Below are 22,539 nucleotides of genomic sequence, written 5' to 3'. Positions count from 1 at the left end.
TTTTCCCACCGTGTCCAATATTAAAATCAGTGCGACAATATGGCTTCGTCCAGCTGTTAAATTTACATATATATTTTGTTTTTTTCACCGGAGCACCACCTGCGTCTTCTCCTCTCATTTCTACCAGTGATGCTTGATTCAGCTTCCTAATACTTGCGCAGATATCAACAGCGCAACTGGGTTGTAGGTTGCCAGGTTGAGGTCACAAATGGGTTGAAGTTTGTATGATGTGTAAAATGCGTTTCCTACAAGATCTGGCAACTGGACAACCTTGGAATAATATATTGATGTGATTATTCATATAACGAGGTTTGGGCCTGACAAATTACAGGAGTTTCCTGGGAGAAATAACAAAACGGGAGGGGGGCGGGAGATGGGTGTGAAATACGGGAGATTCCCGGGAAAAAACGGGAATGTTGCCTGTCATTCATCTGGATATCCTCTTGACAGCTGATGGAGGAGAAGTCAGTGCTGACCGACCAGCTGCAGGCAGAGGCAGAGTTATTCGCAGAGGCGGAGGAAATGAGAGCACGGCTGGCCAGTCGCAAACAGGAGCTTGAAGATGTTTTGGGAGAGCTTGAGAGCCGATTGGAGGAGGAAGAGGAGAGGAGCGTTCAGCTGACCAATGAGAAGAAGAGAATACAGCAACATGTGCAGGTGAGGAGGGTTGACGTTTTTGTAAGTGTCTGATGTCCACTATTGAATACCTTTTGTCAACATTATTGTTTCTTTCTCTCAGGATCTGGAAGAACAGCTAGAGGAGGAAGAGGGGACACGTCAGCGCCTCCAGCTGGAGAAAGTCACCCTGGAAAGCAAAGTGAAGAGTCTGGAGGCCGAGACCTTGACTTTGGGAGAGCAAAGAGACAGATTAAGCAAGGTAGTTAAATTCGTCATGAAACAGAAGTTGCGATAGTCTTTTCTTGCCTATTGTGATGTATATCTGAGTGAAACGGCTTCTTGAACAAGAAAAAAATGTAGGGCAAGACTTGATTTTGCCCATTGGAAATTTATTGTATCGTCACCGATGGTTGTGGTTTGCTGTTGCTGTGATATCATATGAGTGACAGGTTGTCCCACCCTCGCACCAGTAAACACGTTGTAAAAATTATGAGGCACATGAAAAAAAAAAGATGTGCACGGATAAATCATTTATAATAAATACTGCAGTATTTCTTAAAGTAAGAATTGTCAGTTTGGTTTCATGGTGACTTTAAAGAGAAGAGGATTGTTTACCAAAAACTCATCTTTCTGTCTTTCTCTTTCTCAGGAGAAAAAACAGCTGGAAGAGAGACTGAATGAAGTGGCGGATCAACTAACAGAGGAAGAGGAGAAGGTGAAGAGTCTTAACAAGCTGAAAAACAAACAGGAAGCTGTCATCGCTGATTTAGAAGGTAACAGTCCTTGCGTTAATTATACATTGAAAAATATCATTGTTGATGATTCATTGGATCTGTTGAATTTGGGCTTTGTGTCAGATTTCAAGAAAGCATTTATTAAATTTTGCAGAACCATAATCGTGACATTCTTTTTTTTTTTTACATTACTGTTCTGGGTCAGTATAATTTTTTTTAAAGAAATTAATGCTGATGCATTAAATTGATCAAAAGTGACAGTAAAGACTTTTACATTGTTAAAAAACAATTATATTTCAAATAAATGCAAATAAAACTTTGTATTCATCAAAGAATCTTGAAAAAAGTATCATGGTTTCCTCAAATATTTAACAGCACAATTGTTTTCAATTCTTGAGCAATAAATCAGCATATTAGAATGATTTCTGAATGATCATGTGACACTGAAGACGGGAGTAATGATGCTGAAAATTCAGCTTTGCCAGTACAGGAATAAACTACATTTTAAAATATATTAAAACAGAAAACAGTTAATTTAAATTGTAATAAAATTTCACAACATTACAGTTTCTTACTGAACTTTTGATCAAATAAATGCAGATTTGGTGAGCATAAGAGTCATAAGAGACAAAAGTTTTACTGACCTCAAACTTTTGATCGGTAGTGTACCTCATTTCAAAGGATCTCTTTTCCATGCAGTGATAGTTCAAAAGGATAACAAGTCCAGATAACTGTCTCTTTCTCTCCTTTAGAGCGCCTGAAAAGGGAAGAGCAGGGCCGTCTGGAACAGGAGAAGTGGAAGAGACGGATGGAAGGAGAAGCAGTGGAGGCTCAAGAGCAGCTGTCTGACATGAGCTTACTCGTCACAGAGCTGAGAGGCAGCCTGAGCCAAAGAGAGAAAGAGATCACCACACTACAGACACGGTACACGCACAAACACAAATCTACCTTATAGGGAATCTGGAGCAGCCACGAATACTTCTTCAGTAATGACATCTTTTGCACTCTCTGTCTCTCATAGGCTGGAAGAAGAGGGGGCACGTCGTACAGAAGCTCAGAGAGCCCTGAGAGAGGCCATGTCTCAGGTCTCTGAGCTCAAAGAGGAGGTGGATAATGAACGAGGGATGAGGGAGAGAGCCGAAAAACAGAGGAGAGATCTGGGGGAGGAGTTAGAGGCTTTGAGAACTGAACTAGAAGATACACTGGACACTACAGCTGCTCAGCAAGAACTCAGGTGTGTGTGTGTGTGTGTGTGTGTGTGTATGTGTGTGTGTGCGGTTCAATCATTTACGTTATGGAGACAAAATGTCCCCACAAAGATGGCAGTATCCAAAATCCTTGACCTTGTAGGGACATTTTTTGGTCCCCATGAGGAAACAAGCTTATAAATTATACTAAGTGATGTTTTTTGAAAATGTAAAAATGCTGTTTTCTTTAATGGGTAGGTTTAGGGGAAAGGGATAGAATATACATTATGTACAGTATAAAAATCATTATGTCTATGGAAAATCCACATAAACCATGGAAACCCAACACTTAAATACACTTTAGGATACTTTTTAAAAAAGAGTATAAGGAAATAATACTGTATACATTAAAAGAATATACTTAAGTGTGAACTGAATGTAATATTTAACTGCATGTTAATTACAATTAATATACAACTGTATATTAATTACAGTTAGCTGAATTTTAGTGTGCTTTTTTGACCCACTTAAGTAGGACTTAAGTACATCTTTATATGTAATTACTTTTATTGTCTTTTAAACATGTACTGCCGAATATACTGACAAGGATTTATGGTAAACTACAATACATTTTAATGTAATTTTTATTGAAACTTGTGTTATGTATTTTTTAAATATATTTGTAATGACACATTTGTAATGAAGGTTAAATTTACTACATTTAAAATACATTTACTTTAAATGTAATATTAAATAGAGCACTACAGTTAAAACTATAATCAAATATATGTGCCTTTTATTTCATTAATACTATATTATCTGCAAGTTCAGTTTTTTTAAATTAAGTACACTAAAAGTTCACATTTAAAACAATTAAGCATACTTCTTTTACAGAAGGGTAGGTTAGAGTTAACCACAGGCATTTTTGTGTGTGTGTGTTTGTCTAGGTCTCGTCGTGAGGCTGAATTAGGAGAGCTTCAGAGATGTTTAGAGGAGGAGACCCGTCGTCATGAAGCCCAGCTGTCAGAGCTCCGCATCAAACACACTGCTGCTATAGATTCCCTACAGGAGCAGCTTGACAATGCCAAAAGGGTCAGTCTTAGCATTTAAGTCAAATGTAGCTTGTTTACAAGTTTGTTTGTTTGTTGTTTGTTTGTTTGACTGGGAAACCAGGTTTGTATTGGTACGTGTCCAACCTTTGATATGTGTGTGTGTCCACAGTCCCGTCAGTCTCTGGAGAAGGCGAAGGCTGTTCTGGAGGAGGAGCGCATGAACCTGAGTGCTGAGCTGAAGACATTACAGGGAGGGAAGATGGAGAGCGAGAGGGGCAGAAAGAGAGCAGAGGGACAGTTACAGGAAGTCAACGCACGCCTCTTACAAGCCGAGAGAGAAAGAGAAGAGCGAGAGGAACGACTTAGTAAACTCCAGGTAAAATGGGAAAAAAGAGAGAGGAAATAGGCTTAATTGTAAACATTTTTAATTTTTGACTAAAGGCTGATTTGTACTTTTGCGTCAGACCTACACTGTATCCTCTACACCGTAGGCTTCACTTTGGTTTTTATTTATACCTGATGGTGGCAAATAGACAGTGACTTTTGTTGCAGCTTTTTGTTAAAAGAAGTGTTATCGAAGTGTAGTTATGTCGCAAGCGGAATTTTTTTTAACCTGAGGGAGGGATTCTAGCAGACCAATCACAGCGCTTGCAGTCTGTGTAGAATTGAAGCGTTGTTACATTTTTGGAGAGGTGCAGACTACGCCATAGCCTACGAATGCTACACCCAGCCTACGACGTAGCTACGGTGTAGGTTCAACACAGAAGTATACATTTCTACACTACTTTCTCAGTGTGAACCTGACCCCGCTTGACACCAGATTTCATTTGGTTTGGTTTACGTAAAAATGGTTTTCTGAACTTTGGTGGGCACCAAGGAACTCTTCCCAAGTATACCTGATAAGGATTTCTTAGGAATGGTTGATATAAACTCTGGCACAGTTCACTGTTAAAGGATTAGTTCACTTTGAAATGAAAATTAGCCCAAGCTTTACTCACTCTCAAGCCATCCTAGGTGTATATGACTTTCTTCTTTCTGATGAACATAATCACAGAAATATTAATAAATATCCTGACGCATTCGAGCTTTATAATGGCAGTAAGCGTTACCAAACGAGTATGAGTTAAAGAAAGTGCTTCCATCCACATCCATCCATCATAAATATGTGCTCCACACAGCTGCGGGGGGTTCTGAAGGCCTTCTGAAGCGAAGCGATGCATTTGTGTAAAAAAAAATTTAAACAAAAAAAACATATTTAAACAAGAACAAAAAACATATTTAAAGTAGTTATGAAGTAAAATATGTAGCTTCTGCTAGACAGCCTTCCGTATTAAAGTTACGAAGAAAGTGTAAACAGGCGTCACGTCAGTTAAACTTTTCCCATAAGTTGAACAGGGAAGGCGTAGGACGTTGCGTAAGCATTGTGAACTGCAAGAGTTTTACACTTTCTGCGTACGTTGAATATGGAAGGCGGCTTGTGCGGAAGATAGATATTTTACTTCATAACTTGTTAAATATGGTTATTTTTTACACAAACGCATTGCTTCACTTCAAAAGGCCTTTATGAACCCCCCGGAGCCGTGTGGAGCACATATTTATGATGGATGAATATGGATGGAGACACTTTCTTCAGCTCATACTCATTGAACCCTATCACTGCCATTATAAAGCTCGGATGCGTCAGGATATTTATTAATATTTCTCAGATTGTGTTCATCAGAAAGAAGAAAGTCATATACACCTAGGATGGCTTGAGGGTGTGTAAAGCTTGGGGTGGTTTTCATTTTAACGTGAACTAATCCTTTAAGGTGCTGCCACATTTACTGTTGTTAGGCAAATTTTTGCAGGCGGTATCCAGTCATTTGGAATCCAGGCAATTGGGAATTTTGCATGAGGGCAAAAGATTTACCCATGCAGATTGCGTTGGTCAATTGGCCACATTGATCAACAGAAAGCAATTGGTTTGAAAGTAACTTTTTTTTTTAGCTCTGCTTCATACAATGCTGAACTATTGATAATGGACAAAGGACCTTTTTCGCTTGCATAATTTGTGACCGCACCTTATGCTGACAGCAATCCTTCCCCTTCTGAAAATCCAGCTTAAGCTGGTAGCTATTTTGGTACATGGTAGCTGGTTTCTAGTTGGTCCAAACTGGACATTAGCTGGTCCAAGCTGGTACGTGGCTGGTTTACAAACCGCCTTGTTGCAAACAGTAGCGTGATCAATTTACTCAGCTAGTAAATGTTTGTTGCATTTTTAATTTTGAAATTAAACTCTGAATCAAACCTATAGATTAAACCAATTATGAAAACATTCTAAAATTGAAATCTCTCCCTTTCAGTCAGAGCTTGAGTCTCTGTCCAACTCCCTCTCCTCATCTGACTCCAAATCTCACCGTCTAAGTAAGGAGGTCAGCAGTCTGGAGAGCCAACTACATGATGTGCAGGTAACTTATGTGTGTGCGCAAGTGTGTGTGTTTTAATTTGCTCTCTTCCGCTACATATTAATAGGCTCATGGGACTTAACCAAACTGCTTTTGAAGAAACACATTTGACATATTGTATCATGGTTAGATGGATGAATAGGAAATGAAATCCTCCAGAGGTTCTCCTCTCACTCTAATTGTTGTTCTATTTCAAAGCAGATCTTAGAGTCTGTGATGTCTCTCTGAGACTGTGAATGTGATTGCCTCTTAATCATGCTTAATGTTTGTGCGTGTGTGTTATTTTCTAGGAGCTACTGCAGGACGAGACACGGCAGAAGTTAGCGCTGGGCTCACGTGTACGTGCTCTAGAGGAAGAGAAAGCTGGACTGATGGAGAGACTAGAGGAGGAGGAGGAAAAGACCAGAGAACTTACACGCCAGATTCAAAACCATACACAACAGGTTTACACCCATTTGCACATCCAGGAAAATGCTTTTGTTGTTCAAACCATCTTTACTCCATTTTATCATTTTATTTTTTTTGTGTCCATGCAGCTTTCTGATCTGAAGAGGCAGACAGAGGAAGTGAATTCAGCAGTGGAGGCCGGCGAGGAGGCCAGGAGGAAGATGCAGAGAGAGCTGGAGAATGCTACACAGAGAGAAAGAGCCAAAGAAGAAGAGAAAGAACGCATAGAGAGACAGAAAGAACGGCTGAGAGAAGAGATAGAGGACATGACCATCGCTCTGCAGAGAGAGAGACAAAACTGCACTGCTCTGGAGAAGAGACAGAAGAAATTTGATCAGGTAAAGTAGGAAACAGATGGATGGATGGATGAATTGACTGGTGGATGGATGGACTGATGGAAGGAGGGATAGATTGACTGGTGGATAGATGGATGCATGGATGGATGGATGGATGGATGAATTGACTATTGGATGGATTGATTGATAGATGGATGGACAGGTGGATGGGTGGATGAATGGATGGCATGATTGGCTGGTGGATGGATGGATGGATGGATGGACTGGCTAGTGGATCGATTGAGAGATGGATAGAGGTGGATTAATTGATAGATGGATGAACTGGTGGATGGAGGAATGGTTGGATAGATTGACTGGTGGATGGATTGACTGCTGAATCAATGGAGGGATGAATTGACTGATGGATGGAAGGATGGATGGATGGATGGATGGAGGCATGAATTGACTGGTTGATGGATGGACTGATGAAAGGAGGGATATTTATCATATATAAATATCATATATTCATCACCTTTTGACCTTTAACCTTCAGTGTTTGGCAGAGGAGAAGGCAGTGAGTGCTCGGCTGCTGGAGGAACGGGACCGTGCAGAAGCAGAGAGTCGAGAGAAAGAGACACGCTTCCTGTCTCTCTCCAGAGCATTGCAGGAAGCAACAGAGCAGAGAGATGAGCTGGAGAGAACCAATAAGCAGCTCCGCGTGGAGATGGAGCAGCTTGTCAACGCCCAAGATGACGTGGGCAAAAATGTACAGCTTGCTTTTTACCAATGTGCTTATACAGTGTTTATTAACATGTAATAGCATAGTAATAACAAAAACATTCTGTTCTTTGACGTTTTTGCAATTTTAACTATTGTCTCTCTTTGTCTCGCCTCCTTAGGTTCATGAGCTGGAGCGTTCTCGGAGGGCTTTGGAAACAGAGGCACAATCCCTGAAAGAACAGACCCAGGAGCTGGAGGATGAGCTGACAGAGGCGGAGAACGCTCGCCTCCGACTGGAGGTCACCCTTCAAGCCCTTAGAGCTCAGTTTGAGAGAGAGATCAGCACTAAGGAGGAGAAAGGAGAAGAAAAGAGGAGAGCACTCAACAAACAGGTAACTACCCTCAGCAGAACAAAGAAGTGAAGGAATGAGATAATAGATGTTCAGGGCTGAAAAGAATTGATCTTGACCTCCTTTTGTCTCCAACTCTATATTTGTTTTCTTACATTTCGTCTTCTGTTACTTGTTCAGGTGCGAGAGCTTGAAACAATGCTTGAAGAGGAGAAGACTCAGAGAGCTCAGGCTTTGACAGTCAAGAAACAACTGGAGACAGAGCTGCAGGAGGCGGAGGCTCAGGTGGAAGCAGCCAATCGGGGCAGAGAGGAAGCACTTAGACAGATGAAACGTCTCCAGGTTTGTCAGTTCAGTTCATTTTTAAATAAACCACAACACATTTATAAAAAGGTGTTGCTGAGAGTTGTGATATAACTAGTTGCTTATCAGGAGTGATGTTTTACATATTTAGATCATGGCTCAATTATTTCATTACGAAGGCCAAACTTCATTCAAATAAACCAAAGGGGCCATATCAAATTTGATTGATTGATCCCTGATGTGGATAAATAGTGTGCTCCTGTGTGTTTTTCAGACTCAGATGAAGGAGCTAATTCGTGAGCTTGATGAGACCAAGTTGGCTCGAGACGAGATTGTCGCCCAGTCAAAGGACAGTGAGAAACGGCTGCAGACATTGGAGGCAGAGCTATTACAGCTGACAGAGGTGTGTTACCTTGCCTGTGTAACCCAGAAGCTATTTTAAATGCGTCTCTATTCTTTTTTTCTCTCTCATTCGCTGTTATTTTGATATTCTCTCAGGAGCTGGCCGTTTCTGAGAGGCAGCGGAGACAGGCCCAACAGGAGAGAGACGAAATGGCTGATGAAATTGTCAACACTGCAACTGGAAAGTCAGTATCTGTTTGTGTTTGTGCTTGTGTTGAGGTCTATTGGTCCAGAGATATCCTTGTGTTTAGGGATGATGGGATGCATCTTTGTGTGTATGCTTTAGAAACAACACAAAACAATGCATTTAAAGTCAACATGAAATGAAAATTTGGCTAATATAATTCACTTGTGCACTGATGAATAGTGTGCAACACCAGGCCTGTGTATCAAAAAAATAAGTTGGACTTTGTTTACCCTGCAGATCTGCACTGTTTGATGAGAAGCGGCGTCTTGAGGCGAGAATCACTCAGCTGGAGGAAGAGTTAGAGGAGGAACAAAGTAATGCTGAGCTACTTGCCGAGAGACAGAGGAAGAGCGCCTTACAGGTACACAAAGAGGCATATACTATCAACACAAACACATAGAGACAGAGCACTACATCTCTCTTTCTGTATTTTTTAGGTTGAGACTCTTACAGTCCAGTTGTCTGGAGAGAGGACACTTGCACAGAAGAGCGAGAGCGCGCGAGAGGCTTTCGAGAGGCAGAATAAAGAGCTGAAGACTCGTCTCAGCGAGATGGAGGGAGCTGTGAAGGGGAAACATCGCCTCAGTGTCGCCGCCCTAGAGGCCAAGATAGAATCGATGGAGGAACAACTGGAGCAGGAGAGACAGTAAGAAAACAGTGGGGCGTGCTAAAGAAAAACTTAGAGGTCAAATGAACAGATGTCTTTCCAAACCTGAATGTTTTTCTTATTCAAGTTGAGTCGCATTTATTTATATAGCACTTCTTACAATACAGATTGTTTCAAAGCAGCTTCACAGCTCAATTTAATTCAATGTTGTTTCAATTCAGTTCAATAACTGTCAATGTTGCAAAGTTCATCAATAATGAAACAAGTTCAATTCAGCTATAAGAAGCTCTATAGAAGGCAATAGTGTCATTATTCAGCTCAAGTCAATTTTGATTCAATTCAGTTCAATAACAGTGCCAATTTTACAGAATTATGTATTGATAATTATTATTATCCAGCTGACTTTTAAACCCCTTATTTCATGAAAAAACACAAACAGAGAAGTTTAGCAGAATGTCAGAAGTGCTCTTTTAACATACAATTAAAGTTTATGGGGACCAGGGACTGCCAAGCTCTAAAAAGGACAAAATGTATCATAAAATCATCATAAAATGTGGTACGACTTGTGTGTGATATTCACGTGTTCGGAAGCCATTTGATAATTTGGTGTGACAAACAAAATGAAATTATTCACTGAAAATCAAGCTTGACAGCAATAGTTACCATTAAACTTTATTGTATGGACAAGAGCATACATTTTTTTGAAAAAGCAAGAAGTTTTACATTAATTATTCTTTTCTACATTCTACATTCAATGTGAAGAGCAAACCAGCAATGTAACTGTTTTGTGTGTCCTCTCTCCCTTTTCTCCCTTCCTAGAGAGCGAGCCATAGCGAATAAGCTGGTGAGGAAAACAGAGAAGAAACTGAAGGAAGTTTTGATTCAGGTGGAGGATGAAAGGAGACATGCGGATCAGTATAGAGAGCAGGTACTTCTCAAAAAGCTCCAAAACCCCTCCCTTCAGGGCAATGTGTCTCAGCCTGGTGAACTGTGAAGGATTTCATGTGGTCTGAAAGTTAATTGGCTGACTTAAAAGAATAGTTCACCCAAAAATGAAAATTCTGTCATTATTTACTCACTCTCATGTCATTCCAAACCTGTATGACTTAATTTCTTAAGAAGATAAGACTTGGTAACCAAACAATTTTAGGTCCCACTGACTTTCGTTTGATTTTTTGATACAATTGACGTCAATGGAAACTGAAACTAACCCTAACTTCACCTACACAAACGCAAAGATAGGATTTGCAGGATTCTCTTCAGGGTTGTGAGTAGTTCAAACTGCAGTAAACCCTTTTCACATTTCCGGGTTTCTCAGAAGCGGAAGTCGTCATAGTTGGGTAAAATTCTATAGCGGTGAATGAGAGAATACATTAAATATATTTTTTGTGTTTCCATTTATGCAAATAGCAAAAGAAAAACTCCACAACAGTGTTTTCACAACTTTTAAAAAGAGGAAAAAAATAGAGATCGATTGATAACGGCAGTCAGAAGAGAGAAAGATGTCATTTTAATCATCACTCCCATAGCCGCTGTATTAGAAACACCCTCACAGCAGCAATAACTAGTTTTTTGTAATTTGATGCAAAGGTAATATAATACTAAGTATAGTGTTATAAATGTATTTTTTAAAAATGAAAATATAAAAAACTCTTTCTTTCTCTGTGTAGTTGGATAAGTCTATGGGGCGTCTCCGTCAGCTGAAGAGGCAGTTAGAGGAGGTGGAGGAAGAGAACTCACGCTCCAACGCTCAGCGCAGGAAACTACAGCGAGAGCTGGAGGAAATGAGCGACGGCATGCAGAGCATGAACCGTGAGCTCAACACTCTCCGCTCCCAACTCAGGTAAAGATTATGATGGTTATGATGGTGTGCTGTGAAGTTTGCCATTTTGTGTGTGTAAGAGTCTCAAAGAGAGCAATACTAAAAAAAGCAACAAGCAAGTTTTTGTCCTAACAGGCACTGACCTTGTCAAGAGACAAGACATTTTGCCAGTCACTTGTGCTTAGTTCATCCTGCTCCGCATTTGTTTGGTATTCTAAAAAATGTTCTGCATAAGGTAACATCAAAATGAATGGGTCTTATTCAAGTGAAAAATATTATTTTAATACAGGGGTGCCCAATCCTGTTCCTGGAGATCTACCTGCCTGCAGAGTTCAGATCCAACCCTGATCAAACACACCTGTCTGTAATTATCATGAGCTCCTGAAGATCTTAATTAGCTGCTTCAGTTGTGTTTGATCAGGATTGGGCACTCCTGTATTAATATGACTGAATCAATCTGTCTGTATTAGGTTATAAAAAAACAAAACAAAAAAACAACACATTTTTATGGCTCAGATTGGGTAGAAATAACTACTTAAAGGGTTAGTTTACCCAAAAATGTAAATTCTGTCATCAATTACTCACCCTTATATTGTTCCAAACCCGTAAGAACACAAATGAAGATATTTTTAATGAAATCTGAGCGATTTCTGTCCCTATTCACCCACAACTGTGATGCTTCAAAATGTTCATAAAGAGATTGTAAAACTAATCCATATAAATTGAGCAGTTTAATCCAAGTCTTCAGAAGAGACATGACCAATTTATATGACGAACAGATTTAATGTAAGCTTTTATTCACATATAAACATTCATCAGTGAACGGTAAACTTGCTTGTGGGTTTGAAATGCATAAGAATGAGTAATAGAAGACAAAATTTTCATTTTTGGTTGAACTAACCCTTTAAGATGACAACATACATCCACTTTTTACAGTCTATATTTCTCATGTCACATCGCACAGATTAGTGTTTTGTGTATTGCTTGTTGCTGAAAACTTGTCACATTTTGTCTGGTTAGGACAGTGAAAGTCTTTTAGTTCTTCATACATAAATCAGGGTTCGTACAAAGTGCTTGAAGTACTTGATTTTGACTTTGAAATTTAAGTCCTGGAAAACCCTTGAAAACAGCCATTTTTATGAAAAGGTACTTGATAAATGCTTGAATTATTGAAAGACAATATACATTAAATTATATGGTGTTTAATTTTATCGATAAAACAATATTTTCATGGAAAATTAACACTGCATCCTGTCTGATATATATATATATATATATACAGCCATTTCACATGGCTATGAGCATGATATTGCTCATATAAATATCCAAGTATATGATACAGCTTTTATTCTTCAGGTCAATCATATATTCATGGGGAAAAAAATCAGTTTGAATTAGGAAAGTGATATCTTTGTCATAGTATCCTTTCAATGGTTAAAGTTACCACAGTCATTGCATGTGCTGCACTTTATTTGTACCATTTTTTTTATTAGTTTATTTTTTATCTATTTACCTTTTTTAGAATTTAAAAAGATAATAAAGATCTTGTCTGATAAGTGAGATCTCTGATTGTAGTCTTTGAAAACCAAACAAGTTGTGTTTGAAAAGTCCTTGAAAGTCCTGGAATTTCATTTTACAGGATCTGTAGGAACCCTGATAAATATATTTGCATGTCAGCAATCCATTTTTTGTTGTACTGTGTATGCATGTTTCATTCACTCACTGTTTCATCTAATGTGTCTTATTGTGTCCATCCGTATTTGTGTGTTTGTCTTCTACACCAACTCAGCATCACAGAACGGCAGAAGTCAGAACAGTAGGTTTCCATGTATAAAGTGTCAGACTGAGTGTTTTGTGTTCCTCTGTGAGCATTTTCTGTCTCCTCTTGATTCTGGTGGTGTGTGCCCTGTTGAGATTGGAGGCAGTACTTTGTAGCTGATTTATTCTGAAGTGTATCAAGATGGTGTAGTCTACATTGGATTGTGGGTCACTTTCTGTTTATAGATGGTGATGAATCACAGATTTTCTCTTCCACCAATCATGGACACTCTTTCAGTTTCCTCTTTTTTCCCCCTCTTTCTTTCTTCCGGTTCATAAGCAGTGACCCTAAAAGGTATTTGGACATTTCACAATTCACGTCTTTGTATTAGGCAACAAAATATCAAAACAAGGCTTTTTGTTTTGTGTTTTGTTTTGTGTTTTTTGTTTTGCTTTGTTTTCTGTTTTGTTTTGCTTTGCTTTGCTTTGCTTTGCTTTGTTTTGTTTTGTGTTTTGTTTTGCTTAGTTTTGTTTTGCTTAGCTTTGTTTTGTTTTGCTTTACTTTGCTTTGTTTATAGAACAAAACATTTAAAGCAAAACATTTGACAAAAAAAGTTATTACACTGTTATTTTTTTTTTCTGATAATTTTTATTCTAAATTAACTCTTTCACAGTCAGCGTTTTTTTTTTTTTTAAGTTGCCAGCCACTGCCAGCATTTTTGATCATTTTCAAAAAATTGTCATGGCCGCCAGAATATTTTCTATATCAAAATAGAGAACAGAGCCTCTACTTTTAAAAGAAAAAACAATTTTATTCTAGCATCATACATTCTTTTTTTATCAGCATTTGGGTAACACTTGAAGTTTCATTAACCCCTTAGCATTCCACTGTACCACTCTTTGTAAAAATACCATTCAAAAAGAGACCTTAGGAATGCTAAGGGGTAAAAAAAAGACCTACATTTTAAACAAAAAGCTGAGAAAATCACATTTTATTTCAAAGACTACAGCGTGCACAAGCAATATGTAGTTCGTGTGATACAGTAAGATGCCCAAATATGTTTTGGGGACACTGTATATGTATTTCACATTTTGTGTATGAATTGTATGAATTTGTGTCATTATATTCTCTGTTTCTGTGTCTGTCTCAGGCGAGCTCCGCTCCCTATCTCCATGCGTGCTGGCCGCAGAGCTCTGGTGGATGACCTTTCTCAGGAGAACTCTGATTCTGAGGATCCAGGTGCTTCACCCACACCCTCCAGTGGCCCGCCGGGTACCCCCACACCCTCAGACAACGCCCTGGGCCCCCCTCCCCCCTACAGCCTTACAGATGCTGAATAAGAAGGGGGAGTGTAAAAGATGAACAGTTTTACTAGTTTAACTCGCATAGCTTTTGCAATCGTACACATAACAGAACATCCATGCAGTCACACATAAACTTGAAACTAGTTAATGTGATTTATCGATTTTAAATGAACTGATGAATTAGCATGCAAGATGGTGAAAGTCGGATGCAGTACTCTTATAGTACTATTTAAACCAAGCAGTGAGTAAGGACTGCAGTTTTAAAGTTGGGGAGAAAAATAAACTACATTTCCCAACATTTCTTGGGAAATACAAGTACTGTATATCGGTGCAGTATATCAGGCTTGTTGTGGCAAAATTATGATGGCCACTGCAAGCTCTTTCTCAATCAATCAAAAGCCATGTGTTTAGGAGAAATTTGCATGTTAATGGCAATCAAAGGCCATTGGGTACTGCACAGATGATCCCCGATCAGGCTAAATTGCATCATCTGTAGTTGCACAAGCCATCAAACCCCTGATAAAATTTCTCACACTCACTCCTGAAATAATGTCATGTTTTAAGAAATTGAGAACTGAACCGGTACAAGGATATCTCTTTGGTATTTTAGAATATCTGTGTTTTAAAATTTTAGAAGTGATAGCTCTACTTCAGATAAATAGACAACTTTGCTTTTTGTTAAACATGATTTGGCAAAGATGATGATTATGGAAGCCCATTTCCACCCCAGAGTAAAAGAAAAAAATGATAATTGCTACTTTATATGTGACTTTGATTCTCATAATTGTGACTTTTTTCTCAAAATTGTGACTTTACATTTCACAGTTGTAAGTTTATTTCTTGCAATTGCGACTATAAATCACAATGTGACCTTTTATCTCAAAATGTGACTATCGTAATTGCGACTTACTTTCGTAATATTGTGACTTTACATCTCGCAGTTGCGAGTTTTTTTTGCTAATTGTGACTTTATATCTCACAGTGTGACACTATATCTCACAATTGCATCTTTCTTTCCCAATTCTGTCATGACAACTCTCGGAGAGATTGGTATGTTAATCGAGATTAGCATGGCAATGGATATGGCAGTATTAATGTATTTGGTCTTGGCGGAATAGATATGCTTCGCTTCTGCTGCTGCAGAGCAAGTACAGAGACTTGCTACTGCCAATACATTCACAGACATTGCTGTGAGCATCTAAGACATGCTGCATGTAACATACATGAATTAACCCCATAGCAGATCTATACAGGTGGAGCTGGGGAAGGAGAAGGGTTTCTGAAAGTGCACCGCAGACTGCTAACAGCTACACTACCAGTATTTGTCTGAATGTTGAACCGCATCAGCTGTGCTAAGTAGATAATGATGTGATCATTAACAATTGAGTTAAGGACCTATCAGCCTGTGCCATCTAGAGTTTCATGTCAGAACTAGCTAATATTGTGACTTTACATCTCACAGTTGCAAGTTTGTTTCTCACAATTGTGACTACAACTCACACCTTACATGTCAAAATGTGACTTTATATCTTGTAACTGTGACTTTATATCTCAGTGTGACTACATCTTGCAATTTTCTTTCTTAATATTGTGACTTTATATCTCGCAATTGTGAGTTTGTTTCTACTAATTGTGACTTTATAACTCACAATGTGATTTTATATCGCGCAATCCGTCTTGTATCTCGTAATTGCGACTTTGTATCTCACAGTGAATACTTCTTATTTTAAACTTTATCTCACAGTTAGTTTTTTATTTTTTACTCTGAGGTAACAAGGGGCTTCCATAGATGACAATTTATGCACACAAAGCTGTGATTATATCAAACAGACAGAAAAGTGAGAAAGATAAAAATGCTGTTCTATTAAATGAATACGCTACAAACTTGAGCCGTCCATGATAGCTTTTACATCTTAGCCATAACCTGACCATAAGAAAAGAGCGGGGATACAAAAAAAAAAAAAATAATAAAACAAATAAAAAAATACATGAAAGGAAAAAATACTGGACTAGCAGAAAACAAACAAAAAAGCAGCCAAAGCTGACAGATTTCACCTCCATGTATGTTTAGCAGTGACAGTTATTAGATATTTGAAATATACCTGCTCTGATCTCATTCAAACTTTAGTAATCAGTTCAACTCCCTATTAAGTTCAGGGTATCTGTGCGGCAGATTGTACCCTCTTAGATACTGTGCGTAGATAGTTAGGTCGCTCTAAGGGATGCTTTTGTCGGTAGTGACATAGATAGGTAGTTAGGATTTCTTAATTTATGTCTTAACACATCTGCTCCAGTTTCAGACTACTGACTTGTTGTAATTTTTATCAATTAAGAGAATTCCAGTATGCGGTCTATTTATTTTGTTTTGTATTTTTTTCTGCACATAGACATGACATGGTTGTTGTATAGTTTGCAATTTAAGTAGAAACAAGGCAAAATGAAAGATTTTTTGAGGGTAAGGATGGGTTTACACTTAGCAGGGTATCAGTCAGTAACACTGGACATAATAAAAAAATACATTTTCACTATATAAGCTGCAATGGGCCTCAAAGAATATAACACATCAAAAACAAATAACACATGCGTTTGAGACTGTTTTGACAATGGGCAAGAGTGAGAAGCCTGTTATCAGGTTTTCTGAGAGAAATGAACCTGGAAGACATGAACGTCTGATATCTTGCCTGTTTTTCCCAGGGGTTGAAGGCTGCTAGTTGCTCCTTAATTATCTTGTTATATCAATGTAACTTTTTTTTTTCTCTTTTTATTTTTGTTTGATTGTTTGTTTGATCATTTTTGAATGTGGTAAATATTTATGGATCAAAGTGTTTGTTGAACACAATCTGGGGCATATGGATGACAAAAGGGACGTTATTATAGCTGTATGCATGTCAACAGTGCCTGTAGTATCTGCAGAATATACAAAATGGATTCCATTGGAAATCACTGAAATAATAAGAACGAGGTCTGGAATTTGATAAATAAATTGCAATATTAGGTCTCCCTGAACAACAATCTGACTCAGACATCCTTCTCAAAGGTGCTTTTTTCATACAGGCAGTGATGTGATACATTTTAGAAATTGTTTATTGGTTCTGGAATGTTTTAATTTATTGATGAATCCTTCGGCATGTCAAATGAAAGTTTCCCTAAACTGTACGAATGTCTCTAATATTTTCATTCTTGGATATTGTATGGTGATGAGCAAACTGGCTTACACTCGCTAGTTTTTCAAGTGATTCAATTTAGCAGTATTAAACTGTGAATAATAATTGTTTGTCACCAATAAGTATTGGAACATGTTTAAGATCATTTCAGCCTGTGAAATTACAAAGTTCTTTGATTCCCTGATGCACTGATGTGTTTATTACACTGTTATTACCACAGTTATTACTACTTCATACAGTATCTGTCCCATAAATCGGAAAGCAGGGTTTTCATATCAGATTACACTGTATGTAAAATGTCTGTAATAGGTTATGTAGATCACATTTTGATACTTTATTTGTTTTATTTGCCCCAGTAATGTTTAAATTTTCAATTTTAGTGTATTTTTAATTGCCGATCTCTAGAATCAAGTTGGAATTGTATGCAGTTGTAAAATGTTGAATGAAATGGAGGAAACCATGCTGTTAAAGACAAAATGATAGAATCGCACACACAAGCCAAAATACTCAAGCCTTGTATTGATTGTTTTTATTCTACTTATTTGTCCATGTTAAAACACGTTCCTAAATTATATCTGCCTATAATTTCTCTGACTGTTTGCCTTTCAAGCAACTCAACTTTGCTGCTAAAATGTGTTTTGTCACTGACAAATGTAGAAAATCATTTTGATCGATTTGTACATTTATCAGATTTGCAAAGCTGCAAACTCAAAAATTCAATTAGAAAAGCATTTGAATTCAAAAACCAGTCGTATTTCTCAAAGTCCTATATTGTAGTTTATTAAATGAGCCTTGTTATACTCAATTTGTGCTTTATAATGCAGCTTTGAGCCAGTGTGAGATGAGTGGACAATAGCAGAGAATATGTATGAAAAGGAATTAAAACTCCACGGGAGAAACATGTTTGTATCTGAGGTGTTTCTGAAGAGGACTGTGTGCTTTTTTGCATCTGTGGAACTTGAATTTTTAACTGTCATTTATTTGATCTTTTCCTTTTTTTTTTTTGCTAATGATAAAATGAGACTGGGGTGAATTTTAATATACCATTGGTTTTGAAATCAGTGTGGTTTATTTTCACACTAACATATTCACCATCAGCATAAATGTGGAGGACTAAGTGCCACTTAAAATACAATGAAGAAATCAATTATCAGTTTTTTAACCAAAACTATAAATGGATCAATCATATTTGAATTTGACAAATTTACTTTTATATGGTAACTTTTTAAAGGGTTAGTTCACCCCAAAATTTAAATTTTGTCATTAATTACTCACCCTCATGTCGTTCCACACCCGTAAGACCAAATTAAGATAGTTTTGATAAAAATCCGATGGCTCTTTTGTTTCGAATCAGTGGTTCAGAGCGCGTATCAAACTGCCAAAGTCACGTGATTCAGTAAATGAGGCTTCATTACGTCATAAGTGTTTCGAAGTTTCAATAGTTCACCACTGGGGTGCATGACTTTGGCAGTCTGATACACGCTTCGAACCACTGATTCGAAACAAAAGATTTGTAAAGCTTCGAAGCTTCATGAAGCAGTGTTTTGAAATCGCCCATCATTAGATATTTTTGAATAAAGTTGTTATTTAGTTTTTTTGGCGCACAAAAAATATTCTCGGTTGAATCACTGTAGTCACATGAACTGTTTTAAATATATCTTTAGTAGCTTTCTGGGCATTGAAAGTGTTAATTATCTTGCTGGCAATGTAGGCCTCACTGAGCCATCGGATTTTATCAAAAATATCTTAATTTGTGTTCCGAAGATGAGCGAAGGTCTTACGGGTGTGGAACGACATGAGGGTGAGTAATTAACGACAGAAATTTCATTTTTGGGTGAACTAACTCTTTAATGTCATGTTAGCTGATGCTTCGTCTTGTTGTATTGTGTTAGTTTAGCAAAATAATTTACTGAAGTCTATTGCAGTTATAGATATTAGGACTGTCAAGCTATTAAATATTTTAATCTAATTACACGATGTGGACGATTAATTAATCTAATGAATCGCAAATTAATCACAGATCAAATTTGGCTGAGAAATTACCCCCAAAAAATAATATAAAGTCATTATTGTGTTAAATGAGAAAAGCATTAAATAGACAATACAAAAAGTAGCTTTAGAAAAAATATTTTATTTGATTCAACATAGGATTCATTACACATAAACTTTTAGGCTTCAACGTCCATGAGGGTGAGTATATGATGACAGAATTTTTTTATTTTTGACAGAATGACAAAATTTCATTTTTTTATGAAATTATACTCAAACTAAAATTGCCAGTATTTGGCAGTAAATGTCTAAATGAGTAAGTCATTGAGTCATTCGATTAATTCAAACGGCTGATTCATTCAGGAATGAAGGAAATGGCTCTCGTTATGAATGTGCCATTGAATTTATTGTTTCACCCGATTGATTTGCTCAAAACGCACATTCATTCAGAAAACAAACAGGAGACGCACAATCATTCTGCTATGGTTTTATAGGTATTAATAATTTTAAAGCATTATTTTTTCACATAGCTAATTAAATTAACGCATTAAATCGACAGCCCTAAAGGATATTAATACATGTATCTAACTACGGTTGCAGACGCTCAGTCAGCTTGCTCTCAAATGTTCTCGTACCAGCTTTGACTGTTCCAATATGGCGGACAGCGTATAGCGGCCTATAGAAACAGGCTTAATGACTCATCTATGTATATACAGTATATTTATGGGAGTAATCCTGTGTTTGCATCTGCCTTGTATTTACTACATAACATGCGCGGATTGGTGGGTGGGGCTAAAGAGGCAATGATGTAGAAATAGGCCTTGATCTTTTTCTGCAGAGGCTGTCTTTTGTGCACTGTGACATAATCATGTGACAAAATCCGAAACGAGTCATTTTCTGAGCTTGGTTTCAATAAAAGCTGTTTTTGGACTAATGAGGAAATTTTGAAACTTACAGGATTTTTTATAGTACAATGACCTCTTGTATGTCAAAAGATCAAGGAAAATTGGATTTCTCAATTCATGACCCCTTTAAAATTGTTTTTACAATAAAATAATAAACTAATAAATCAATTTTAAAATTGATAAATAAATAGATATTTAAAACTTTATTTTACATGTAAAGGCATTAATAATAATAATAATAATAAACTAATAAATTGATAGACATTTAGACAAAGTTAAAACAGTTTAATTCATGTTTATAATGTAAATGTAACAATAAAATAATACATTAATTACTTTTTTTTAAATACATCCATCCACTCATTCCTGGAGCCTGTCCCAGCATCTTTGGACGAAACACTGTGGACTGATGACCAGTCCATGACAGTAACTTTTTTTTTTTTTTAAATTAGGCCAGTTGCTTTTCTTTATCTACTGCTTTGTTTTATATCTGTTTATTCGCAAATTTGAAAAGTGGCACTCCTAGTCCTCTATATAAAATGTTACAACACTCATACAGTCTTTATTAGGCTACAGAAAATATTTCACTAATTGAGAAATTAATTTCACAACACTGACAAGAACATTTCACAGAAATGATCATAAAATCATGAAAGTGTAAAGGTGCGGGCAATATATATATATATATATATATATATATATATATATATATATATATGCAGCACATCTCAGACAGAAGTCACATTCAAACCAAGCAGCTTTCTGTTGTTCATCACGGTGAAGTCGCGTGACCAACTTGAACATGAGCGAAATCTCTTGCCTTCAAGCGAAAGTCCTATTTACGCAGATTCCTATTGAATTGAAATTTCGCAGAGCAACGATACATGTAACCGCACCTTAATAATCAAACAACCCCAGATACAATAAAATTCATGTAAACATTTCATAACTACATTACTGTCCAGCGACTGATCAGTACTTTCCAAATGTATTACTCATGCAATTTACCTCTTCCTCTGCAACAATATTACTGAATAACCAATCATCATCTAGAGGCGGAGTTGGAATTGGAGTGGGGTGGATCTTATGTAATGTAGCAGGGAAAGATCTAGCCACGCCCTCAAAGTTGTGACAACTCTGATTGCCTCTGAATTTCGAGTAAAAACACGACTCTCCTTTATGATAACAAAAGCCTTCAAGGCAACACATTATGGGGCATTGGAGACCTGATCCAGTCTGATTCTCAGTATTTTTGTCTGCATTTCTGATATCAGTGTCTTGCATCATAAGATACTGCTCCGTTTCTGGACTTGAATAGCTCTTGTGTGAGCTTTTTAGAGGCTGTTGCTCCCAGATGTCATAGTGAATCCGTTTGGATTGAGAGTCCAGCTGATTTTCAAGCGCCGAGAACATGTGGTGGCTTGAAACAATACCATTCATGGCAGACAATCCTGTATCTGAGTAACCATCCTCCTTTCCATTTGTCCTCATGCAAGGTTCAGCCCTACCAAAATGGCCCTCTAGGATGTTATTGTGGTTCATGGAATAGTTTAGTTGATTGTGATGGAAACTATGTCTATGTGGCTCTTGATTGGAGAGAATATTAGCATCAAATTCTTGACCGTTTTGGCTCAAATTGCACATATTGCTGGTCCCACCGCCAAAACCTGTTAGGTTCTCTAGGATTCCTAGAGAATCCAGAGAGCTTGGAAACATGCTGGTTTCCTCTAAATCCTCTTCATTGTGAACCATCCACTCAGCCGTTTTACATTTAGGATCATTATTGTGGATCTGCAGATCTCCATGATTATCATAACAATCCAGTAGGTCAAGTTCATCCACCATATCCATTTGAAGACTCTCAACGATGGTGCCATCTTGCGTTTGGACGCCGTGCTCAGCATCTATGAGCATCTGAACCTCCAAATCACATGAATCCAAAGACAATAGTGAAATCACCGGAGAAGGGGGTGACAGGTCTGAAACATCAACACCCGTGGGGAGCAACTTCATGTCAGAGTATTTGGTGAGACATGGTTTTGAATACGTTCTTGTTCTTTCAATGCTTCCCAACCAGGAGGACACGCTTTCCTCAAAGCTTTCTAAATCGGTAGATGCTGGTTGCCTTTCGAAGCTGTTGCCTTCCATTGTGTGTCCGGGGTTGTTTTTCTTTGCAGCTTTGTAGGTTTCAGTCCTCAGATTTGTGCCTGTACTGTTGAAGGACTTGCATTGTGAGAAACTTTTATCAGCCACACTGGTCTCCATAAGAC

At 37.7% G+C, this 22,539-nt stretch overlaps 1 protein-coding gene across 7 annotated transcripts in view; it reads left to right on the top strand.

Moving 5' to 3' along the window:
* The window catches only part of myh14 (myosin, heavy chain 14, non-muscle), a 46,622-nt gene extending 28,344 nt beyond the window's left edge, over positions 1-18,278 (top strand). For 3 of the 7 annotated variants that reach the window (XM_051865672.1, XM_051865674.1, XM_051865669.1), the window contains 22 exons: positions 451-657; positions 740-877; positions 1,268-1,391; positions 2,105-2,276; positions 2,374-2,586; positions 3,487-3,631; positions 3,761-3,967; positions 5,934-6,038; positions 6,326-6,478; positions 6,572-6,820; positions 7,311-7,523; positions 7,657-7,869; positions 8,008-8,169; positions 8,405-8,533; positions 8,629-8,717; positions 8,957-9,080; positions 9,157-9,365; positions 10,146-10,254; positions 10,997-11,169; positions 12,938-12,964; positions 13,247-13,261; positions 14,058-18,278. In XM_051865672.1, the coding sequence (XP_051721632.1) occupies positions 451-657; positions 740-877; positions 1,268-1,391; positions 2,105-2,276; positions 2,374-2,586; positions 3,487-3,631; positions 3,761-3,967; positions 5,934-6,038; positions 6,326-6,478; positions 6,572-6,820; positions 7,311-7,523; positions 7,657-7,869; positions 8,008-8,169; positions 8,405-8,533; positions 8,629-8,717; positions 8,957-9,080; positions 9,157-9,365; positions 10,146-10,254; positions 10,997-11,169; positions 12,938-12,964; positions 13,247-13,261; positions 14,058-14,247 (3,366 nt within the window). In that variant the 3' untranslated portion in view covers positions 14,248-18,278. The remainder of the gene's footprint in view (positions 1-450; positions 658-739; positions 878-1,267; positions 1,392-2,104; positions 2,277-2,373; positions 2,587-3,486; positions 3,632-3,760; positions 3,968-5,933; positions 6,039-6,325; positions 6,479-6,571; positions 6,821-7,310; positions 7,524-7,656; positions 7,870-8,007; positions 8,170-8,404; positions 8,534-8,628; positions 8,718-8,956; positions 9,081-9,156; positions 9,366-10,145; positions 10,255-10,996; positions 11,170-12,937; positions 12,965-13,246; positions 13,262-14,057) is intronic. The other 4 variants (XM_051865675.1, XM_051865673.1, XM_051865671.1 and 1 more) reach the window with 3 other exon arrangements.
* Positions 18,279-22,539: the final 4,261 nt, after the last annotated feature.

This window comes from Ctenopharyngodon idella, chromosome 16, assembly GCF_019924925.1.
Source record: "Ctenopharyngodon idella isolate HZGC_01 chromosome 16, HZGC01, whole genome shotgun sequence".
NCBI lineage: Eukaryota > Metazoa > Chordata > Actinopteri > Cypriniformes > Xenocyprididae > Ctenopharyngodon > Ctenopharyngodon idella.
The sequence above is the reverse complement of the archived record's forward strand: the minus strand, read 5'-3'. Positions and strand labels throughout refer to the sequence as shown.